Here is a 25,946-nt window from a genome sequence, read left to right on the forward strand (position 1 = left end):
AAAGATGCATTCAGATGGGTGAACAAAAACAGTAACTGACTTGATTCCAAGAGGCAAACAAAAGAAAAAAGGATGTCAATAAACAAGGTGGAGGAATGAATTGGATTAGTTTGATTAAAACTCTGGATTCGAGCTAAAAATTGAAAGTTATGTAAAATATAAGGTAGGTCTTTACCCAGTAGTAGGATTGATTGGTTTATTGAATATATGTATATATATATATATTGCTGCATGTAAATGAATGTGAAACCATAATGTGAATTAATGGAAAGACTTTAAAAAATGTTCCTTCTTTTTAACTTTAGGTTACAGTTTAGGTAAGACAAATATTTGTTGATAGGTATGAATGCCAACTCAAAAGTTTATTTATGATTTATGAACCCTTTGATTAAATGATTATTTCTTATACAATGAGTAATAGTTATTTAATTTATCCATTAATATTGGTTTCAAATTTTGGCACAATGCCAGCAAGTTTGGGAGAGGGGATTAGTCTATTATATCAACCCCCAGAGTTCTGCTGGTAATTATTTTATTGACCCTGAAAGAATGAAAGGCAAAGTTTACCATGGTAGCATTTGAACTCAAAACATAATGTTGGACAAAGTACTGCTAAGTATGGTAACGATCCTGCCAGCTCACCACCTTAATTGATCAATTAATATTAAATGTTGAATAAATCTATTGTAGGATGTCTTTTAAAATCTTTTCACAATAATGGTGGAGTTAATCACCCTTTTTTAACTACATCAACAATCATTATAGCAATTGACACCATCTCATTTATGATAAAGCAAAAGCAAAGTATTTATATATTGATAATATCTGTAAATTACTATAAATAATGTAGGTGAAAATTAACTTATAGGAACCTAAATATAAAACCTTGGTTAATTTTTAAAATTAAAGAAATTCAAATGTAAAAGGAAAAAGTAACTTTAAAATAATATCATTTTATGGTAACTGGATTCTACATTTAAAAAAATGTGTCACCTATTTTCAAAGGTTTTTAAATAGTTATTCTTCTGGGGAATTGTTGTGTAGAACCAAAAAATACAAAGAAAACAAAACCAGTTTGGTTAATGGGATGGAGAGAAAAAAAAAAGGAATATTGAATATAGGATCAAGCTACGTTATCAAGCATACATAACGTTCAGTCAGTGCTTTACCTTACAACCTTTAGCTTTATATTGTTGGTAAATATGTAAAATTCTCACACTGTATTAGGGTGTTAACGTTCTTTTCAAGAGTCACCAAACTCATCCTTTCTGCCAGCCTCAACATTCCTATTATGATGCTATTGTCCTTTTTATTTCATGCTGTTCAATAGTGTAATTTTATGCATTTCTATTCAACATCATCTCATATGTGAAACACAACTACCCAGGGTTTGATTAATCTCATATCAAGTATTCTAAAGCCTATTTCAGCTCTCACTATACTCTCTTTTAACATTTTGTTTTTTAGCTATAATGGCCACTTTACTACAGGGATACTTTTACTATTCCTATGGGTATATATTTTTAAGAGGCCTTTTGAATTCAGATTTCTTTTTTACCATTCCTTTAACTCTTGGACTATTTTTGCAATAACAATTACCTTATCAGCATATAAAAGTTCTCAAAATAAAATAAATAACAAAAGCATATATTAATGTATCCCAACCATATCTAAATAGATCAAATCAGAAATGAAAAAAAAAAATTTAGGAAGTATTAAATTTGCAAATATCAATAAAAAAATAAAGAAATTAAAGATAATACATATCACATGGAGTCAGCCAATAAATATTAAATGTATAGTTTTTTATATGTTACTTTGATCTTTAATAATCTAGCTGTCATTTAACTGTGTATCAGTGATATATTATTTCATTCATTCCTTGATCTTAGATCCAATACTAATCTATATAATTAAAAACAAATATAACAGCATCCACTCTTCCTTTCCATGAAAGCTTACATTAAGTAACTGAATATTTATAATGATTTATGAGAAAGTTACAATTATCAAAGTTTCTAATGATTTTTTTTATGTTAACACAACTGTTGATATGTTCATAATATTGGTTACTATTGTCAGCACAAAGCCACAAATATACTTTTTGTGAGGTGTTGTCAGTTGAATTACCCATAGTACTTCACTTGTACCTATTATATTGAACCTGGAAGAAAATACACTTAAAAACAAGTGTTGTGATTTTATTTTAATAATTGTTCTTATAGGATTGGCTAATTTAATTCAGGAATTCTGTAAATAATTCTATTTGTTAATAGATACTAAAAAACAGTTATTTAATTGATCAATTAATATTAAACATTGAATAAACCTATTGTAGGATGTTTGATAAGACATCAAATGCATCAACAAGAATCCAGGGGAATACAAGCTGTTCATAGTAGACACAACAAAAATATAAATTAAATAAATTAAACTATAGTAATTTCTTTTTAAAATCCTCTTCTGATATACAATATGAATAGATCACAAACACAGTCTTCTTCAGAAATACCTTTCAACTATATGTCTATGCACATACAAATATTTAGAGGCATTAATAATACAGCAAAAATGCTTACGTAAAACACTAACAAATATACACTAACATTGCTATGATACTGATTGTTACAATGAGCAGAACTTCTACACTGAATTTTTCAACAATCTTAACTCAATCCAAAAAACAAATCCACTATGCTAATCTCTGATATAAAGTATTATGATTTTTATTATATCATATGATCTTCAAGTAATATGCTGAATTAAACTAGGTGCTAACTCCAACTGACAACACTTGTTCTTAAGTGTATGTTCAAAATGTACTTTGATTTTTTAAATTCTGAAATGCTGCTATTAATTCAAATCCTGTAAAAATGTATATATTATATTATGTTACACTCAATTTAGTGTGATTTTATGATTGCAACACACAGAAGTACTGAAATGTTGTTTATTGCCAATTATTCATGACCAAACTTAGAATTCCGCAAAATATTTTGATTTTTGTGAAGTCAAATTACAAATTGGTTCTAAATAATTGTCATCATGTAAATACATATTTATTTATTAATTTGTTGTTATAAGTCTTCAGACACTTGCCCAAAGTGCCAAGCAGTGTGACTGAGTTTTGTGTTGTGCTCTGTATGTGTGTGTTGTGTAAGTAAAACAAGAATAACTTTTCTTTCAAATATGTTATATCAAAGCACAACTGCTTTCAAGTTTGGTCTATTTAATTAAGGATTTTTCATATCGACTTATCAGTTAGGTTTAGAACAGTAACATTCCAAAATCCCAAGACTTTCACAATCTCATTTTTAAAGTGACTGTAATGTCATACAATCTGTTATAAGTCACAAAGAGTGACTTACTGTATATATATATATATATATATATATATATATATATATATAAATACATATGTATGTATGTATGTATATATTCATTCATATACATACATACATATATATCTTAGGTAAGTACTGGCATTTATAAATCATATGAGTTTATACTTTTGATTTAGTTACCACTCAAAATTTCACATTTATAATCCTTAGGTAACTATGTATAGATAAGACCCTTTATATGTATGAGATAAAACATAAGAATGCTCAAGTGTGTGCTTTTGTGAATAAGTACATAAGATGTTTAGGCATGAATTCATAATGTAATGCATAGGATAAGCTTCACCTCTATCTCTGCTCTCACAGCAAAATTGATGCCTGAAGAATTTTTTCCACTCTATTCAGGATCAGAGAAGTAATAATGAAATGTGGATTGGATTATGGTATCTGAACAACCAAAAACTCAATTAAATTAATGCATACATAAGAATAAAGCAGTGTGTGGTAATACCACAGGTCATCTGGGAGACTGATATAAATATTAATACTACCTTTTTCACCAAAACAAATATAATTCCCTGTACACATATACCTATCTATATATATATAATTTTTAGCCTACATTTAGTGAGACAATATTTTAAAACTTTTAAAAGCCTCTACAACGAATAGCTGATAATGAAGTAATCACCTGATGTATTTTTTGTCAATGCTTATTCTCCAAGCATCATAAATACTGATCTATGACTTGTCATAAGGATGCAGGATATAAATAGATATACAGTTGATAGCAAAATTGAAAAAAAAAAGGTTGGCTAATAAATCTCAAAGTTAGGTGGTGACTCAAATAGAGATGTTTGAATATTGATTTATACAAAAGATGTTGATGAATCAAGAAAAACCATTGTAAAAGTAGAAAGAAAATACCAGTGAAATTGTACCATAGACAACTGAAGTGGAAGTCTTGTCAAAATTTACAGGAAATGAATGTACATTTTTGAAATTTTAAAGAGAAACAATGAAATAGAGAGAAAGAAAAATATTGCATGAATAGATATGATCTAATATAATATAATATAATATATAATATAAAATAATATAATATCATATATATATATATATTCACATATATTTACTTTTATCAATTTGTGTTGCAAGATTCTTGATGTGAAATTGTGTGTTAAAACAGACATTTTTGTATTTTAGGATGGTCATTTTCTTTTTTTTTTTAGCCTAATAAGCATATGCACTATATATTTGTTCCTCACTCATTTATTACTGTTCTTTTTTTATTTTAATTTATGTCCATTGTCAGGAAATTTTTCATCACATATCTGTGACCTCTTCAGTGACACTTTTTGTTTTCATGTGTGCTCTTGCTCCCCTTACTTCATTCTGGAGTAAGTAGATGAAAGATTTCTGGACAATGGACATGAGTTACAATTAAAAAAAAAGAACAGTTATAAACAAGTGAAAAACAAATATATAGTGCATGTGTTTATTAGGCCCCAAAAAACTGACCATCCCAAAACACAGCAATACATACATACATATTATATATATATATATATATATATATATATATATATGTATGTAAGTATAATATATATATGTACGAGTGTGTTCATAAATATATATATAATATATATATATATATATATATATATTTCTTAGTAAGACATCCTGTTTGTTTGATACTTAAGATAAAATATATATAATTAATCAGAAACAACCACTTGGAAAGATACAGTGTGATGCTTGTATATGTAAGCTATGAAGCAAAAACAACAATAAATGTCAAAAGAAAGTGAGCAGGTAAAAAAATGAAGAAATATGAGAGAGAGAGAGAGAGAGAAACTGTGAACGATTAGATATGTAATTTTATTTTGTTAAACCTTTCCAGGTTGGTGTATTGTAATGATATAACATAATCTACCTATTATTACTGGTCTACACTGCATTAACAAGATGCTAAAGATGATGATTAATGAGTTACAAAGCTGGTCGCTGTGTCATCAATGAGGTGTCTCATCCAAAATGCATGTGGATGCAATCCTAAGTTTAAATATGCAGCTAGATTAAATAAACAAGATAAAAGGCTTTTACATACTGGATTATTTTAACATACAGAACTGTTCAGTTATCACTGTATATAAAATTATATATAAAGCACGTGCATGTGCACACACACACACACACACACACACACACATGCATAAAAATATATGTTTAGCTGTACGAGTGTGCATGTACATGTAGGCTTCCACCACCAAGAAAAAAACAAAACAACCTTGTCCAGGCCAGCACTTAGGGTTACAGATACATGGCCACCCCTGACTAAAGGTGGCCTCAGGTATAGTTATATGTATATAATTATGGGTGAGGTAAACACCTGAAGAGAGCTTTTCTGCATACTACTGAATTGAAATACTGCAGAGTCTTACATATGTGTCTATAGATATATAATTATAATATGACTATATTCTCTCTCTCTATTCATCATCATTGTCATCATTATCATCATCATCATCATCATGATCACCACCACCACAAATTAATGTTCATTTTCCATAGTGGCATGGGTTGGATAGTTTGACAGGAGCTGGCAAGTCAGGTGACTGCACCAAATTCTATCTGCTTTGGCATGGTTTCTACAGCTGGATGCCCTTCCAAATACCAACCACTTTACAGAATGTAGCAGGTACTTTTTTCTGTGGCACCAGCATCACCAGGGGTCGCCAAATAACTTACAAGACAAAGCTGCTCAACTGAAGGGGAAGAAAGAAAAAAGTTGAGAAAGTCACCTATAGGAATTGAACCACACATCTGCCATATTTGCTCCAATGATCATGAAAATTGATCCATAGATGTGATATGATTTGCATTGGTGAATTTATCTTTTTTTTTTGGTAAAAGATTTTTTCCCGATATATTTTATGAGCTACATGTGTCTGCATTTGCAACTGAGCAAGTTTATAGAAAGACATTATATTCCATTATCACCATCCTCAACTTTAACATTTTAACCTCTAGTTTTCATGGGGCAGTATTTCCTATGGTCAGATACTGTTCTTGGTGCTAATTCTTACCTGTTTCCAAGCAAGTTAATAATTTCCCTGGTCTATTGAACATCAAATGACTCAGACACGTTTTCATGGAGGACAGCAAACAACTAACCCTATTTGTATGAGCAGTAATACTTTTGGTAACAGTCAGTGCACATATGTCAAGACATATCAACGGGCCTGGACATGCTTTCATGGTGGACTACAAGCAAATGACACTGTTTATATCAATGGTGAGACAATCACCACACACATCTGAACATAAGGGGAATATGGACTCAATCTCTCTCTCTCGCTCTCTCTCTTTATCCCCCTCTCTCTCTTTATCTTCCCTTTCTCTCTCAGTCTGCCTCTGTCTCACTTTCTTTCCCTCTTTCTCTCTCTCCTACACACACACACACATACATGCAATGGGTTTCTGCCAGTTTCTGTTTTGCATAATTCAATCATGGGGTATTTGTCAAACCACAACTATAGTAGAGGATTCCTGCTGACAAAATCCATGTAGTAGAATCAAACCTCTAACCTCATGGTTTTGAAGTAAAGTTATTAACTACACAACTTGTATCTATGAAATATGACAGACTTAATCTGTCACCCAGTTTAAAACCATAACCTGGCTTCTTGAGGCTTTTGACAAGTGCCAATCAGTGGCAGGTATTTTGAAAATACTTTTCCTCACACATGACCATAGTCCATCTTTCTTTTCCTGCATGGACATTTAAAAGAATGGATGTGCTTTTTTCTCTCTCTTTTTTTCAAAAACAAAAATATTTCTCCCAGCATTCACTATTTTCCTCTTGTTTTGGTCTAATGACCCTCCATGTTTGTTTTCATTCAGTTTCCTTGTATATTTCCACTATCATTTTTTTGTTCCCAACTTTGACCCTCCATAAATCCTAAATTTTACTTTAGAATTTATGGGAACAATTGTCTTTGAAGACTTATATTGTTATTGACTGCTTGAAATGAGGACTAGACATACAGCCAACAACTGATGAAGGGTCCTTTCTCTGTGTTTACTTGTCTTGTTTTCCATTCTTTTCTTGTTGTTTATGTATATTTCACTTGTTTTTCCCTCGTTTGTTTATGTATTTCATGTTATTTACACCATTGGTGACATCCTGTACCTATATATGCATGTAAATATATATATATATATATATATATATATATATATATATATATATATATATATATTATGTATATATAAATATATATATATAACATATATTATTCATATATATATATATAAGATTAAAATGAAACGTGATTGTTTTTATTCATGATTATATATATATATATATATCATTATCATTAAAATTATTATTTTGCAATACTATTCAATAATTATAAATGCTATTCATTATCAATGTCATCTGTCATACTGTGCTGCAATCATCTTCCTCTCCCTCTCTCTCTCACTGTATGTGTGTATATGTATATGTGTGTGTATAAGGGTTGGTTGTGCAGTGAGTTAAAAGTCAGCCTAACATCCACATGGATTTGAGTTCAATAAGACTAAGACTTTGCATGAGACTGGTTAAATGCCTTCTACTATACCAATACACGGAGACTAGAATCTGATAAATTGAAATGGCAAAGAAGCTTGTCATATATCTGCATTATCTATATCTACATATGTTTCTATGTTTATAATTAAGATATGAAAGCAAAATAGCTGATTTTATATCCTGTAAGATAGTGATTTGCTAAATAGAGAATGATGAAATACATAGTTTACTGAAATAGCCACTGGGGTTAATAAGATCAATCAAAACCACTACCTGAAGTCTATGCTCCTGCATAGATGAAGTTTGAAGACAGAAAACAGTAAATGAATAAAAGAACATGTATTCATGCCTGCTTGTGTGTGTATATACATATATATACACACATATATTTACATGTATACACATATAACATAAATACACTCTACTCTGCTATATGCATTGTGTACTTTCTTCTTGTTCATTTACCCAAAGATACACGCTTACACACACACACACACTATATATATATACCAAGAAAAGAGAGTGAGAAAGAGAGAGAGAGAGAGAGAGAACAAAAACAGATTCAGATACTAAATAGAGAGGTGGCATAGGAGAAGAAAATATTAGATGGTCTGTGATAATTTTGAAAGAAATAAAAATATATCTTATCTAATACCATCTATATACTACTATCTACTTAATCTCTATGATTCTGATAGTTACATAGGATATCTGAATGTAACATGTTGTATATTATCACATTCGGTTATGATACATGGATCAGTGGGAATTATAGGATATATTTGGCAATACAGTGCCATAAAATGTTTCAATTTGGGCAATAATTTCACACTTAAATATTCTTATCAACATCGAACATGTGATGTAAGTTAACAGAGATGAAGAGTGAGACAACTATATGATGAAGAAGAGAAAAAGTTTTTACAGAGCATCTTTGCGCAGTGAAATTTGCCATCCTGACACGTGTTCATACCTCTCTGTAGTATTTCTCCACAAAAGCTCTACATGTCAATTCCTTTGCTTGATATTTTTCCATGAAGGCAAGAGGAAATACTACATGGTAAACCTTTAAAATAAACAATAATGAAAAAAAATAACAAACAAATATGAACACAGTAAATTTAATATAGCATCATCAAAATATGTTTGTGGAGAAAAAAAAGAATGCTATTGTGACCAAGGACTTTGATTAACAGAGATATAACCCAAGTGTTTGTGCTGGAATATGTCTAATAATGAAATATCAGTGAGTGGGATACTGACTGTTTGACACAGATAGTGGATGTATCAAAAGAAAAGAATTATCCAAAAACAAATTAGAGAGAGAGAGAGAGAGTAAAGGAGTGAGGATAGAAAAAGAAAAAATGTGATAAAGAAGCAGCGTGTCATCATTAAGGTCTCAATGAGAAAGACTGTGAAATATTAGTAAAGTGTAAAAAAAAGATAGGAAAAGCATGAGAATGTAAGGATAGACAATGTAAGGTGTATGTGTGTGTGAGAGAGAGAAAGTGAGAGTATGTGAGTGAGAGAGGCTATGAGAGAGAGAAAGACAGAGGTCATGAGAGAGAGAGAGAGAAGGAGAGAGTAAACACCAATAGCCATGTTCAAATCAATAAACTCTGACATGCAGGGAAATTACAGCAAACTCATGCATTAACTGAGATAAGTAGAGTTGAATGTGAATCTATGCAAGTTTGACTGTAGTAGTTCTCTCTTGATGCAGTTATCAACATAACAACAACATGCAACAAGCTTTCCTGTAAATGCTAACTGCTGTCTGCCTGACTGAACATTTATTTAGTTCATTCCTTGCCATTTCAGGCACCCTCATCCAATATTTCTACTACCTTATCTTGTTGTAATCTTTGTTATAGCATCCATAACATGTTAGAAGCACATGTTTGTTTGATTTAGGTTTCCCTATGTAACGTGGCAGTGTGGATTTATGTGATTGTAACATGAAACCTACTGTCAATAAACTAATACATGAAAAGAAAACTTTAATTTTAGAATAAGACATTTGTGCATTGGAGTGGCTTCATAAAAAAAAAAAAGCATGACCGTTTAAGACAGGACAGTTTTATTTCTCCTATTCATAAGCATGAAAGTGTTCTAAAAATTTCTTTAATGAACAGACAATTGTTTTCATTATAATGAATGTTTTCTCTTGAGAGCAAATATAGTGGTAAATTTAAAATGCACTGAATCTACAGTTCAATTTCATTTGAACCGTTTTACTTTGCTTATCTTTTTACAACACTAATTTTCAACTATAACTGAACACCTGTGTGTACCCTGAAGTTTAACTTTCTTCAATGATAAGGAACTGGCTACCAGTTAAGTGTTTTGGATTTTGTGTCACAAGCTGATCTGCTCTATGTCAGAATGGAAGAGAGGATTATAACCTCTAGTCATATTTCAGTCGCACTGAAAATAGGGTAACTGTAGTCAGTATTTAAATTGTTTTGGAATAACCCAATAACTGGTTCAAAATTATGAAAATAAAAATAGATTGTTTACATCCTTTTCTTCTGATTCTGCCATTTTTATGCTATGGTGACATCAAGATTTGATAATTAAATCTTGTTCTTTGTTTTACACTGAAATGAGCAATCTTTGCCTAAGTTAAACAAGTCATTTAAAAGAAATCCAAATCTAGTGCTATTATGATTTAAAGCAATTGAGCTTTTAGATATTTTTTTCTTTTAACTGGTGAGTAAATATGTGTTAGGAAATTTAACAGAAGAAATATAGTATAAATGTGACAATATATTCAGTATTCTAGCTCTTTAAAATCAGACATATTGTCACATATTGAAACTTGGATTTGAAACGTATGTAATAGAATTTCTTGTCTTGTGATGCCATATTGCTTCTGATTAGGTATGGTATTTGGCAAACTGCTCATGGGGAATTTATTTTAGATCTTCTATTGTCATTTCATTGTATTTCTCACTAGAATATTTTCCTCTACATTATTTCTGTTCAGGAATTCATAATGAATCAATCAAGAATGTTTACTGTACCAATCCTGTTCTGTTTTAGACTAGAGTTCACCACTCATTTCAGTTTGCCTAACTATTGGAAACAGACTAGGATTCTGAATTATTCTGTGTTAACCTCATCTAGCACATGGCATGCACCACCAGCTAGATAATTACAAGAGTCACTAAATATTAAAGTTTTACTTCACACAGATAGGTTTTGGTAATATGGCACAAGCACTTGATGTGTTAGAAAAGGCTGTCTATGTTAGTGGCATAGTAATGGTAGTGACAAATGAGAGATTAGTTAATTGAATTACAAAGCTGTTAAATGAAGCAATACAATGTACATATTAAGGAGTGTACAATGTTAAGAAGTGGCAGAACAGAATAAATGAATAAAATAAACAATTTAAAAGAGCAATAGAAATTGAGCAAAATGTGGATAATATTTGCCATGAGAATATGCAAGGCAAAAGGTAAGTTAACAGCTGACATACAATGTCAAGGAGTGAAGAATATCGGAATTAGTAAGATCAAACAGGGAACTAAGAGTGAAAGAAAGAAAAACAAGTAAATTAGAGACAGAGATCATTGAAAACGAGTGGCAGAGAGGTGTCACAATACAAATAAATGTTAAAAATATTCATTATACTTTTATATGATTGTTTATTTTTTAAATTTTAGAACTTCAACCTCATTTCCTCTTTTCCAAAATAGAAATCCTGCCTACATTGCATGAAATATTTAGTTAGCTTATATGACTTGCAGCTATCTTCGATTCAAAAGATCTCAATCTATTTCCCCAGGTTTCAAATTATTCTTGTTGACAGGTCAATCAACGAGTTCCATTTTTTTCTATTTTCCCATTGCTGTTTCCTTCCTTTCTTTACACCACAGAAGCAGCTTCTTTCTTTATGAAAAGTTCTTGATATATATACATACATACATATATATACATATATATATAATATATATATATATGTGTGTGTGTATATATGTATGTATGTATATGTATGTATGTATATGTATGTATGTATGTATATGTATGTATGTATGTATATGTATATATATATATATATATATATATATATATATATATATATATATATATATATATATATATGTATATATATTTTGTGTGCATATGTATGTACACACATATAAATATATATGAATTTAGATACACATGTGTTGATATAATTGAAAAAGAGAAGTGTCTAATACTCATGCAATATATTGTAACTATACATACACACATACATACACATATACATACATAGATATTACATATAAATTCAGCTACACCAAAAGATATATACATATAATGCACATATAATCATATATATATATATATATATATATATATATATATACACACACACACACACATACATATATAAACATATATACATATTTGTATACATACATAAACATATACACACTTATGGAAACATATACACACTTATGGAAGCATACACACACATATATAAATGATTTTATTGTAATTATTTCCTTTTATTTATATTCAATGATACAATTGTTCATACAATATTCCTTCCATTTATTTTTCCTGTCAGCAATACTTTACTTCATTAACTTACAACTACTGCTAAATGATCATTATGTGTAGGCTCATTCAAGGCCATATTGTTTTTGTTATACAGTATGCTTTTACTCAGATAATCACATTTCTATTTTAAAATGATTTTGACAAGTAATACCTTAAATCCATCGGTAATAATTTTGTCAAGGATATCTTTTTGAAGAGAGTGACATTTTTCTGCTTTAATTAATCTTTTGGGATTAAACAATACAATATATAAACTTTCATTAATACAAACAAAGACAAATTTTTGTAGAAATTTCAACCTCTGTTCATTTAAAACTTAAGCTATCTTAAAACTTATTTCCAGAATTTTTAAAAAGATTGTTTTGGTAAAGCAATTAACCTGTAGGATGTATGAACAATATGTATATATTCTTTTATTCTTTTACTTGTTTCAGTCATTTGATTGCAGCCATGCTAGAACAAATTTAATTGAACAAATTGACCCCAAGACTTATTCTTTATAAGCCTAGTACTTATCCTGTTGTTCACTTTTGCTGAACCCCTAAGTTACAGGGATGTAAACACACCAACACTGGTTGTCAAGCAATGGTGGGAGACAAACAGAGACACATACAAATATATATATACGATGGGCTTCTTTCAGTTTCCGGCTACCAAATCCATTCACAAGCCCCAAGGCTATAGTAGAAGACACATGCCCAAGGCACCACGCAGTCAGACTGAACCACTCCTGTGACTATATATATATACATAACTTCTAATTATCAATTTCAAATTCGTTTTTTGCTCATCCCCATACAGCTTCATGTAATTCAATTATCTTTATTATTTTATGTTCTTTGTCTTCATCAAGAAACATATTTGCTCATGCACATACCAAAATCTGTTTGACCCCTAATATGCATCTAGTTATATTATCATTATTTGTCTTTTCCCTTTCTATTTGTCTTTTTTTTCGTACCTCTTACAGATATAATGAAGTGCAGATATTTTACAATTTTTCTATCCAACTCATACCAGTATAAAACAATATCTACTCACTTAATGTATTCTTTTATTCTTTTACACGTTTCAGTCATTTGACTGCTGCCATGCTGGAGCACTTCCTGAGTCAAACAAATTGACCCTAGGACTTATTATTTGATCTCTTTTGCTGAACCACTAAGTTTCAGGGGACATAAACACACCAACATCAGTTTTCAAGTCATGGTGGAGGGACAAACTCAGACACAAACACACACACACACATATATATATATATATATATATATATATATACGAAAGGCTTCTTTCAGTTTCCAACTACCAAATCCACTCACAAGGCTCTGGTTAGCTCGAGGATATAGTAGAAGACACTCGCTCAAGGTGCCACGCAGTGAGACTGAACATAGAACCATGTGGCTGGAAAGCAAGCTTCTTACCACACCGCCATGATTAAGCATATGAGGAAGAATAATTAAGTCCTAATCCAACACATTCTCCTGTACATAATGATTCTCACAAATTTATTCTGACCATGTCGTTTCATTGAAATATTATCACAATGATGGTGTTCTACTATATGTAGGATTGTATGATGGTAGATTAAGAAAACCTATCTGAGTAATAAAACAATTGTCATACAAAACCATCACATACAGTTACCAGACAGCAAGTTCATAAGTGAACTAAAGCAATATTCTGTTGAGTTGATAAATCAAGAATGAGACTTTTGGTTATCAATTGAATTCACATAAAATCTATAAATACTCATATTTTCACCACAGGATTTATAAATGTTTTAGAGTGAATTATATATAAAGATATATGCAAAAACAAAGTTTCAGAATAAGGAAAAGAGTTCTTCCATTTGTATACTCAAGCAAGCATATCTGTTTTTGTAATATGTGTTCCATATTTTTGTGAATGCATGTGTGCTTAATGTGCTTTTGTCACTTTTTAAGCTAATATGAAAAAACTGAATCGAAAAGCATTTGTTTTAAATGTTTTATAATTTAAGGTTTCAGTATCATTTTTATCATTATATGTCATGATGATTTTCTAAGATATAAATTAACATTTTCAGATTTGAAATTATTTAAAAACAAAATTAAATCATTCCAAAGAATTGAGTTATGTACACAAAGTTTAAAGTTAAAAAGTAATGATATTTCTTGTTGCACATTATCTAATTTATAACCATAATTACAGTAGTCGTTAAATGAAGTTTGGAAATTAATTAATATTTAATTCAACTATATTCAGTAGAACATTTGTTAAGAATTATTGTCTGGAGATTTTTAGTACAATATTGTAGAAAAGTACATCGTTTTTATCTATTCATTTTTGGACAGCTACAAATAGACATACAAGGAGGAGGAGAATCATATTAATATAGGATGTAATGAAACAGTTTGATATAGTGCTGCGACTCATCAGAAATGTATAAGATTTAGGATATCAGCATTTGTTATAGTCAGCTGGAGTTGATAAGCATATACCAGATAAAATGTTGAGATTTTCAAGTGAAAGCATATGTATTATTTTTCCTTTTATATTTGGAAACAAAGTGAGCATATTATCATTTAGAAGGAATTGATGATGAACATTACAATTAAGTTTTGTATCATGTTATTCTTTTACTGATTTCGATCATTGTACTATGATGATTTGGGGACACCAACATCTTCAAGAGTCTAGTCAATCATATTGAATCCAGGAATACCTTTATTTGTCTAACCACTGAATTACAAAACATTAGGAAACCCAACACCAGTTTTAATAATAAGTGTAAACATAAGCACACACACACACACACACACACAATTGATTAGCATATCCAAGTGAAAATCAAATCAAATCAAATCAAATCAAACCAAATCAAAATAGATGAACATCAATGAAATTTGTATCCTTGTGGTACCAGTGCCAGTGGCACATAAGAAAACCATCTGAACGTGGGCGTAGCCAGTACCGCATCGACTGGCCTCCGTGCTGTGGGCACGTAACAAACACCATCCGATCGTGGCCGTTCGCCAGCCTCATCTGGCACCTGTGTCGGTGGCACATAAGAAAACACCATCCGAGCGTGGCCATCTGCCAGCCTCGTCTGGCACCTGTGTCGGTGGCACATAAAAAACACCATCCGAGCGTGGCCGTCTGCCAGCCTCGTCTGGCACCTGTGTCGGTGGCACATAAAATCACCCACTACACTCTTGGAGTGGTTGGCGTTAGGAAGGGCATCCAGCTGTAGAAACACTGCCAGATCTGACTGGCCTGGTGCAGCCTTTGGGCTTGCCAGACCCCAGTTGAACCGTCCAACCCATGCTAGCATGGAAAGCGGACGTTAAACGATGATGATGATGATGATGATGATCCTATATGTGGGTGCATGTTTCTATGGTTTCTGTGAACAAAATTCCACTCAAAAGGCATTGTTCAGTTCAAAACTACAATGTAAAACACTTGCCAAAGGAACTACTACATGTGTTAGGTTTGAACCAGGAATGATGTGGTTGCAAGGCAATCTTCTTCTTAACTGCATGATGTACAAATGACATGCTAAGTTTATACAAAATCCTCAATACTCCAGTTTATCCTTAGACAATATGTCTGAAAGCAGAGAAATAAAACTTGCCACTACAAATACAAACTAATGTAAATCAGTATCAAAAAGCATATTTGTATGTTTAACATGTGCATAAAGCAAATACTTTTGCTTAGATTAATATTTGTGTTATAACTCTAAATATTTCAGCAAGTTGTGTTCTTGACATACAATAAAATTAACGCATTCAGTCTGAAAATACCTCTGTAAATAATTCTACAGATAGATTAAATATTTTAAATACAGAATGTTTTATGTACAATGTTGTGCTTTTTTGTGCCAATTTACTTGCTTATTATGCTCAATACGATTCTTCATAATTTACTATAAAAAAACAAATAAGAATTACACACACAAATGGCTTGACACACACATTCACAATATACACGCAACATTATATATATATATAATGTGTCAAGTGGTTTGTGTGTGTAATTCTAAGTTTTTAGAAAGTAAATTATACATATATATATATATATAGTGAGAGAGAGAGAGAGAGAAAGAGAAAGAGAGAGAGAGAGAGAGCCAGACAGACAAACTGATAGATAGATATAGATAAGTGCAAAAAATCAAAGCACAGTGATCCCTTTAGAAACAGACCATATTTTAATGTCTGTTGAATATATTCATTTAACTCGGAGTATTGAGAGTAATAAGTATTCCTTTATACAAACAAAAAAAATGTAAAAATGATGTGTTTAATACAATAAAAATGATTCTTAACATTGGTATTAAGGACATATGCTTTTGGTGGAGGGGGTACATTTAATTAAAACAACCCTTGTGTATTATAAGTACTTATTTTATTTATTCTGAAACCTAAAAGGCAACGTTGCTCTTGCTAGTATTTGAACCCAAATCCTAAATGAACAGAACTAAATAACAAAATAAATTTTGTCCAAATTATTTCTGATTTTGCTAGCCTAAATGATATTATATACACTATAAATCATGAAGATGATGATTATAAATACTAAATCTGAAAAAAAAAAATCCTTTGAAAATTATATAGCAAATCTTAGTTTTAATATGGGTTGCTGATACATTATACTGAGAATCCAATCTGTTCATAATTTCATATATCATAAAAAAATGTTAACTAATACTCGTAAGAAGGAAGAGTAGAAAATTCTCTTGTAATATTTTTTATTATTCTTTTTAATGAACAAACCCAAGAATATGTATTCATATCAAGCAACCTAAACACTATACAATATCAATAGAAAGAAAATTTATATGCCAGGCATTGTGTGATATTCCTGAAACATGAGAAATCCAGATAATTTTGTTAACTTCAAGCACCTGTTTGGCGAATTTCCAACTTAAATTCTAGATCAGTTCTTTATTTTTTAACAGAAATTTATATTTGTTCTTTGTTTTACATAGAAGCTTCTGTCTGTCTGTTGGTCTGTCTATCTCTCAGTCTGGTTGTCTATCTGTCATCCATCCATTCATACCTTAATTAAATTTATTGTAAATGACAGAGAAACAAAATAGTGCCTGTAGTGAAATGAAACTGAATTAACAGATATATATCTTTTTTTATTAGCTTTTAAATGGTTTAGGCCATTCCACATACTGCTATTTCAGTGCACTTATATACTACAGGCTGAACCATAATGTTGATAAAGTGGATTATACGAATTCTGCTTAATACACATTTTTGTTTAATATGAGGAACAAAGTTGATGACATAATGTAATACTGAACAAATCTTGCATCTCTAGAGAAAAGAGTCTTTTTTTATATGCTTTATATATTGCCTGAGAGGTAATATAATATTAAAAAAGAAGCCATTAGAAAATGGATACTAACCCTGAGTTAACAAAGCAATATTAGACTTAAACCCATTAATGAGCAATAGCAATTTTGTTATTAACTATAATTTCTTAATTAGGGTTGACAACAGAGAAATAGGGGAAAAAGAAATGAAAGAAGTTATACCTTTGATGGCTTTTCCTAGGGAATTAATGCAGTAACTGAAATGGTTTGAACTTTTAATCAAATTTATCCTAGCAACTGTATTTATTTCATTAGTAGAACTAACGATGACAATGATGATGATGATGGGAATTATGATGCATGATGCAGATACTGAAGTGGCTAGTGTCATGTTATGGTATGTTAGCCAATGGTTATTTAATAGATGATTTTTGCTTGGCATAAGGTTAATAGTGTGAGAGGGTGGGATCATCCTTATTATCATTTTATGGCTACTTCAATGCTGACATGGGTCAAATTATAATTAATATAATATACATAAGTCTCACTGGTACTTCATTTATCCTGGTCATATCAAAATTTAAAAATATGAAGCACCAAACTAGATAGTATAAAACATTTTGGCTAGCTACCTACCCTTTCACTCATCCCTATTTCGATAAAACAATTGTTATATTATTCCCATTGGTAGTGTATACAGATATAATGCTGCATTGTTGAATGGAATGATATTTTGTGGTAGAATATTTTAGTGTGGTGGTGTATAGGTGGTGAAATGGCAGAGTTGTTAGAATGCCAGATAAAATATTTTGTGATATTTGTTCCAGCTCTCTGCACCTCAAGTTCAAATCTTATGGTCAACATTATCAAATGTCATTTCAGGGTTTATAAATAAATAACAGTTAAGTGCAATAAATTGGTAGAATTGTTAGAGCATAGGGAAAACAGCATTGTATTATGCATTTTGATTCTTTGTGTTTTGAGTTCAAATTCCACATTGGAATTGAAATCCTACCAATAGTTATGTTATTACCCCTCACACACTGAGAGGAGGTATCATGAAAGAGCATGACAAATTGCAGGACCTGCATCTTGCTACAGTTGGACAAGCCTCTTGTTGTCTAAATGCAGTAGAGTCATGAATACAGAGGCTTCAAAACTAACCAATAGAGAAATCAATCTCTCAACTCTTTCTACTCACTACTCAAACTAACAAATAGCCTCGGGGTTTCATGAATCTTGGAAGCCTCCTCAACAAAAGAGTAAAACCACTCTGGATGATGACAAGGTTGTACAGTATTGTGACATGTAATATTCAATAGCATTTTGTTACATAATATAAAATATTAAGGTTTATGAGAGGTTAACAAAATGTAATATTGTATAAGTAGTATAATATGGCTTAGTTATATAGTACACTTCAGGTAAAACAAAAATGTATGAACGATTTTACAAATAAAAATAGATGCTGTCATGGTCTAATATAATGATAAGACAAATACAAATATGAATGTAAAATTGACAAAAGAATTTCTATTCTTATCCAAACTGTTTATACAATATATTCTCTGATATACAAAAACATCTTGGAAATTACAAGAACATTATTAACAAGAATACTAGCAGTATTATTCTGTATATTTGTTTGTAATGAGGTATCTTCTCCAAAATAATGTCAAAATCTTACTACCTGTGTACTTTGCTGGGGTGGATGTACAGTTACTGGGAGTAAAATTATTTTCTTAAATTCCAGTGTATTTCCTTGATTACTATTCATCCTTCATGAACATGCTACTAAACATTCACTGAAATACTGTGCTTAGAAATTTCTATAAAGTCATTTAATTCCTGAAATACTAAATCCAGAACTATATTAAGAAAAATCAACAACTATATTGGATTACAAAACTTCTTTGCAAATGATACAGTCATCTGAAGTAGCAACACTAAAATACCAAAAATATAGAAAGAATAAAAAAAAACGAAGAAAAATATCAATCCCGTCACACTTCCCTCCCTATAAATTAAGATAATGCACATGAAAACTCTATACTGTCAGTCGATTCGTATTTCCTGAAATCCATTACAAATATAGAATGACATTTTAGTATCAACATTCTTATGTAATTTATTAATGAACTCTATATGATAAAATAAGAAATCTGTTAATAATAATATGTGCATATATATGTGTGTATGTGTGCGTGTGTGAGCATATGTGCACGTGTGTGTGTGTGTATATATATATATATATACAGTATTAACAAACAAGAAAAAGTCTTAAAATAGTAGGTTAGAAACAACAAGAAAGTAACCTAAGTATTGATTATATAGTTATTTAAAAAAAAGAAATATTTGAAAATGTAAATGAAAGTACAAATAATTCAATTATCATTTCATTTTATATCCATATATTTAACTTAATCTGACAGCTCTAGAAATTCACATATATTCTTGAAATCATTGGTTGTATGTAACTGTTTCAATGTTTTACTTAGCATAATTGTTAAGCTTGTCAAAAGAAAAATGTGTCTGGAATAGTGTGATAAATAGAACTGATTGTCTTTTTATCATCAAAAGTATCTATTAGTGGTTTATTATAACTAAAAGAATTTTTCAATACTATAATACACTTGAATACATGACTTATAAAGCAGCACAAATGATAAAATTGTGGTTTCAAAAGTAAAGAAGCAATTACACTAAACAAATTTTGCAATTTTCATATAATTTACATAATTGATCTATTGTTTTCCACTTATCAATATTTACAAGTAAAATATGTTTCACTAGAAGATGCAAGTGGTATAGTTAACAGATCAGATGTGTAACTTGTAGTTGTTTGTACTTGATTACAGCATGTTGTACAATCAATTTCCTGCAGATTTATTACACATAAGCCATACTCAAAACTTTTATGCAAAATTATCATTAATACTGAGATAAGGTCAATCCCAGATCAAGAACATACACACACACACACACACACACACACACACAAGCATGCATACTTACAAAACATGACAAATCTTCCAACTTATGAAAATGAAGAGCAAGCTATTTGAAACTTAGTATTTTAATAAAAAGAAAAGATGAAGTTAATAATCTAAAATGTTATTCCATGATGCAAAGATGTCGTAGAGCTTTCCAACATTGTTTTTTTTTTTTAATAATATATTTATTATTGAGAAAAACAATCTTTTGCTGGCTTAGGAGAAAAGAGTGATCAACTAAATATTGAACTGAAGTGAACGTAAAAGAAAACAATATTAGAAACTGCAAACAGTATTAACTTGCTTAAAAGTAGATTTCCACAGAGACTGATCTAAATAGAAAGAAAATGGAAAAGAAGAATATCATGGAACTGAATCTTTTCCTTTCTATTTCAATCATTATGATGTAATTCTTCTATTTCCAGGCATGACATCAAAATTTAAAATAATATATATACACAGAATATTGTCATGTTACAAAACTGATTAAAACACGTGGAAAATGTTTTATGCTTACTTTGCAAATGAATTACAGATATTGAATTTAATTTTAAACATTCTTCACTGATCGTTCCTTTTGTTGTTCTTAGATAGTTATTGTGATTAGCGATTACTACAAAATATATTAGACAAGAATGTGCTACAAAGATTACTGTAACTTTTTTACTTATATGATAATGAAGTCTGGATTTTTAAAGAAGGACTTATCTATTTGCAACCAGATAACTATTAATGCTTCTGTTGCTTACTGTAAGTTTTATCCCATATTTTTTTAATTGAAAATGATTATGAGATATGAAATAGACATGAAATCTAAATCTTCGGAGATTAAGGAAGTGATGATTTCAAGTATTTAAAATAATGGTTTCAAATTTTGGCACAAAGCCAGTAAGTTTGAGGGAGGGGGCAAGTGAATTATATTGACCCCCAATACTCAACTTATATTTATTTTATCAACCTTGAAAGGATGAGAGGCAAAGTGGATCTCAGCAGAATTTGAACAAAGAATGTAAAGACAGATGAAATACCAGCTTGCTGTTTTTAAAATATTTAAAATAATAACAAATATTTGTAGAAGCAACAAAATAGTTTATAAACCATGATATCTAGTAAGGGACTTCATGGTGATTGACGAGTATCAATTATAAAGAATATTTCAAACTAGTTCAAACAATATAGTAACCACAGAATTGAAATTTTACCCAAAAGTTACTTTATAACATAGCTTTTGTGAAATTCACTTATTATTTAACTACCATTTTATTAATAACTTTAGTCAACCAATAAACTATAAAGATTGTAGATTCCATAGACATAATCTGATTTCTGGTCGCTTGTTTAAGTGTTTTACTGGTAATTAGGTTTATTAACATAAAAACACAAGGCTTCTGAACAGCTCACCAATTAAACATGCTTCTATATCCTGCCTCTGTATGCCATGGATATCACTAGTATATACTTGAAGGGTTTAGTAGCCAATATCTTTGGAGCATACAGTTATGTGTCAAATGTGTAAAAATGAATACCATTCTATAATATAGCTGATGTATGTGTTCAAAACACAATCTTTCAACAAAAATGTGTTTCATGTTTGATGCTGATAACAATGAATTTGATATGACATTGAATAAGTTCAAATCCTCTTTAATAATGAATAAGAGTATCTTTGATGAAATAAAGTGTTTGAATGTCTTTTTATTCTATAACTAGTTTCAGTTATTGGACTGTGGTCATACTTCTCCAGTCAGTTATATACTTTTCTACTCTAAGGCACAAGGCCCAAAATTTTGGGGGAGGTGGGGCCAGTTAATTAGATCAACCCCAATAAGCAACTGGTATTCAATTTATCAACCCAAAAGGATGAAAGGCAAAGTCAACCTTGGCGGAATTTGAACTCAGAATGTAAAGACAGATGAAATATCGCTAAGCATTTCGCCTGGCAAGCTAACGTTTCTGCCAGCTCACCACCTTCCCAGTCAGTTATATAACTCCAGCGCTTTGGTACTTATTTATTAACATTAGAAAGAGGAAATGTAAAGTTGGCCAGGGTATGGTATGAACTCTCAATAATAACCAAATAGTGTAAAGTTTTATGTCTAACACTCTATCAAAGCTACAGATCTGCCACATTATGCTTATGATGACAAATACCTGGATTTTCTTCATATGGTGTGCATGTCATGTCTATAACCAAGACACTTGGAAATGTTTGCCTACATCTATGTATTATATGAAAATGTGTCTAAATTTTAGCTGATGTTTTTTTTTTACATGTGACATGGTTCCAAAAGGATGGAAAGAGGATAAATGTATGACATTTATAACAAAGTAGTAGTGGTAACAGTAATAATCCTTTCCATTATAGGCACAAAGCCTGAAATTTGGTGGAGGGAGATAATCGGTTATATTGACCCCAGTACTCAACTGATACTTATTTTATCATCATGGCATTGTTGAAAGGCAAAATCTACTTCAGCAGAAGTTGAACTCAAGACATAAAGATGGACTAAATACCACTAAACATTTTCCTGGCATGATAACAATACTTTTTTACTCTAGGCACAAGACCTGAAATTTTGGGGAAAGGGGCCAGTCAATTAGATCAACCCCAGTAAGCAACTGGTACTTAATTTATCGACCCCGAAAGGACGAACGGCAAAGTCAACCTTGGCAAAATTTGAACTCAGAATGTAAAGACAGATGAAATACTGCTAAGCATTTCACCTGGTGTGCTAATGTTTCTGCCAGCTCACCACCTTAGGGATAGTAATAATAATAATAGTAATTGCTTTTAATTTTAGCACAAGGCCAATAATTTTTAAGGAAATTGGGGTTAGTAAATACCACTTTCCCCCAATACATGACAAATAATGTATTTTATCAACCTTGAAAAGACAAAAAGCAAAATTGACATTAGTGGGATTTGAACTTAAAATGTAACAAACTAGAGAAATATTGCAAGATGTTTTTCCAACCAGCAATTCTACCAATCTGCCAGAAATGCACAGAGTTACTGATAGTCATTTTGTTTTCTTAAGATATGCTAGTACATAGGAGAACACAGCAACAATGAGATGAAAGATGTGACAAATAAAAGAAATGGATTTGAATGTTGTTGAAAGTTACTTTCAGACTATCATAAATGCATTTATACCATACAGGCAATGAATCAATATTGATAACAAATATAAACATATACAATTTGCACTGTGCAATGAATAGCAGATGTTAAAAAACTTATTCATCAATGTGGACAATATGAACACAAAGAATACTAGTAAACAAATTTAAAAATCAGTGCTGTGAGTGCTACAGTTTATTTGAAGGCACTGTAAACAGGAGAGATTATGTTAGTGATGTAATTATGATATAATTAATAATGACTGTAATGTTACTGTTACTAATCTACATAATATGTCTATGTTAATAATGTAGACATTACAACTTCTGATAACAAGTTTCTTCAGTAGCATCAAAATTCCTGCTGTAGTTGAAATTTGGCCACTTCAATAGAAGTTGAACAAGAAGATGATGACACATATATCAACAGCGTGCTAAAGACCATCAGTTGTAGACATATGTTTTATAGGCCTTCTCTTACAGAGAAACAAAGATTTGGGGGCACTATCAGTGATGTACAGAGAAATAACAACATTATGGTACCCAATTCTATTACCCATTTAATTTCCTTTATGCTTGCATATTCAATAGAATAAACTATAGAGTATTAAATAAACAATGTATCATTATAAAAGATAGAAGTTGCCAACATAGAATAGACAGAATATAGCCCTTCTAGAAATATTACCAAAAATATGTATTGTATAATTAAACATAGTATAAACAATGAACAAACACTACAAACACTCAAATGTATAAAAATACGAAAACATCTGCTTTAAATAATAGATTAAAACAATATATCATTAGAGAAGGACGCTATTCTGATATTTACATTTTGGAAACAACCAACACAATTTTTATAGGACAATACAGAGCAATAATATAGACGGTGTGGTACCCACTAAAGAGACATTAGAAACATTTTGGAAATTAACTTTTGAAAAGAAGCTGAATATAAGAACAATAGCTGGTTAGAAAAGTGAAAGTGTACTGCAGCAACAGAAATCAAAAACTAAAAGCATTCCAGTATGTGATTTGAGATTTAATTTACATAGCTTCAGAAACCAGAGATTTTTATGACACTGATAACATTCATAACTTTTAATGGTTGTCATGCTTGCCTTATTCCTTTCCAGCCTTCATAGATCTGCCAATGTATCATTTTAATGCAGCATTGTACCTTGTATGCAAAAATTGTATAATCTATCCTACTAACTGAGAGACAAAAACCTTTGATGCCAACAGATGTAATAGCTCCTGGAACTTCTTACACAGGCAACTATGCTTTCAGAATACCTACTTCATGTGCTAATTAAATTACCCATATAAAAAATGAAACAACTATCAGCTTCTTCTAGGGAGCTTCCAGAATTTACACATGCAGCTTTGTTGTAAACAAGTCTTGTGTATCTTCCTCATATGAGGTCTAATTTCCCTGTTTGCCAGTGATTCCACTAGTGCATCCATAGTTTACAGTAGGGACACCAAATGGAAGTCTTGCCTAACCTTTGTCTACATTCAAATCATGGTCACTTTACAATGTCAGTAGATTCAAGTTCCTTTTAATGCTAACTATAACTTCTTAACTTCTGCTTTTGTTAAGCTTACTTTCAGACCTCTCAATTCTAAGTTTTGTTTCCAAATTTTGAATCACTTCTCTTAAACTCTGATTCAGTAAAGAGAACAAGGTCATTGTTATACAGACGTTCCCACAGTGAGCCAGTCTTAAACTCTGCTGTATGACTTGGAGGATTGTATAAAAGAAGTAATCATCATAAGACTTATAATATTTTTTTCAATTATTTATCTTTAAACCAGCACCCAAATGATACTTATTTTATGCACTCCAGAATGATGTATGTCAAAATGGACACTAACAAGATGTTTACAACACTCTTAAGATTATTACTAATTTCTAAAATTAACACATTTTGGAGTGGTGCTTACATTATCATACCAGAAATGAGTGAAGTCAATACCAAAGGGAACTCAACTCAGAATGGTAACATGGTAACAAAATTTTTGAGAGTCTTGTCAAGTAGTTT

General features: G+C 30.7%; 1 protein-coding gene across 12 annotated transcripts in view; it reads right to left on the reverse strand.

Annotated features, from left to right (window-relative positions):
* Positions 1-25,946, reverse strand: part of LOC115215814 (MAGUK p55 subfamily member 7) — a 930,620-nt gene that overhangs the window by 430,752 nt on the left and 473,922 nt on the right. For 8 of the 12 annotated variants that reach the window (XM_036506006.1, XM_036506002.1, XM_036505998.1 and 5 more), the window contains one exon: positions 8,894-8,986. The exons of 3 other annotated variants lie outside the window; for them this stretch is intronic. In XM_036506006.1, the coding sequence (XP_036361899.1) occupies positions 8,894-8,986 (93 nt within the window). Of the gene's footprint in view, positions 1-8,893; positions 8,987-19,475; positions 19,578-25,946 lie in introns of those variants that run through there. One more of the 12 variants, XM_036506009.1, reaches the window with a different exon arrangement.

This window comes from Octopus sinensis, linkage group LG9 (assembly GCF_006345805.1).
Source record: "Octopus sinensis linkage group LG9, ASM634580v1, whole genome shotgun sequence".
Lineage (NCBI taxonomy): Eukaryota > Metazoa > Mollusca > Cephalopoda > Octopoda > Octopodidae > Octopus > Octopus sinensis.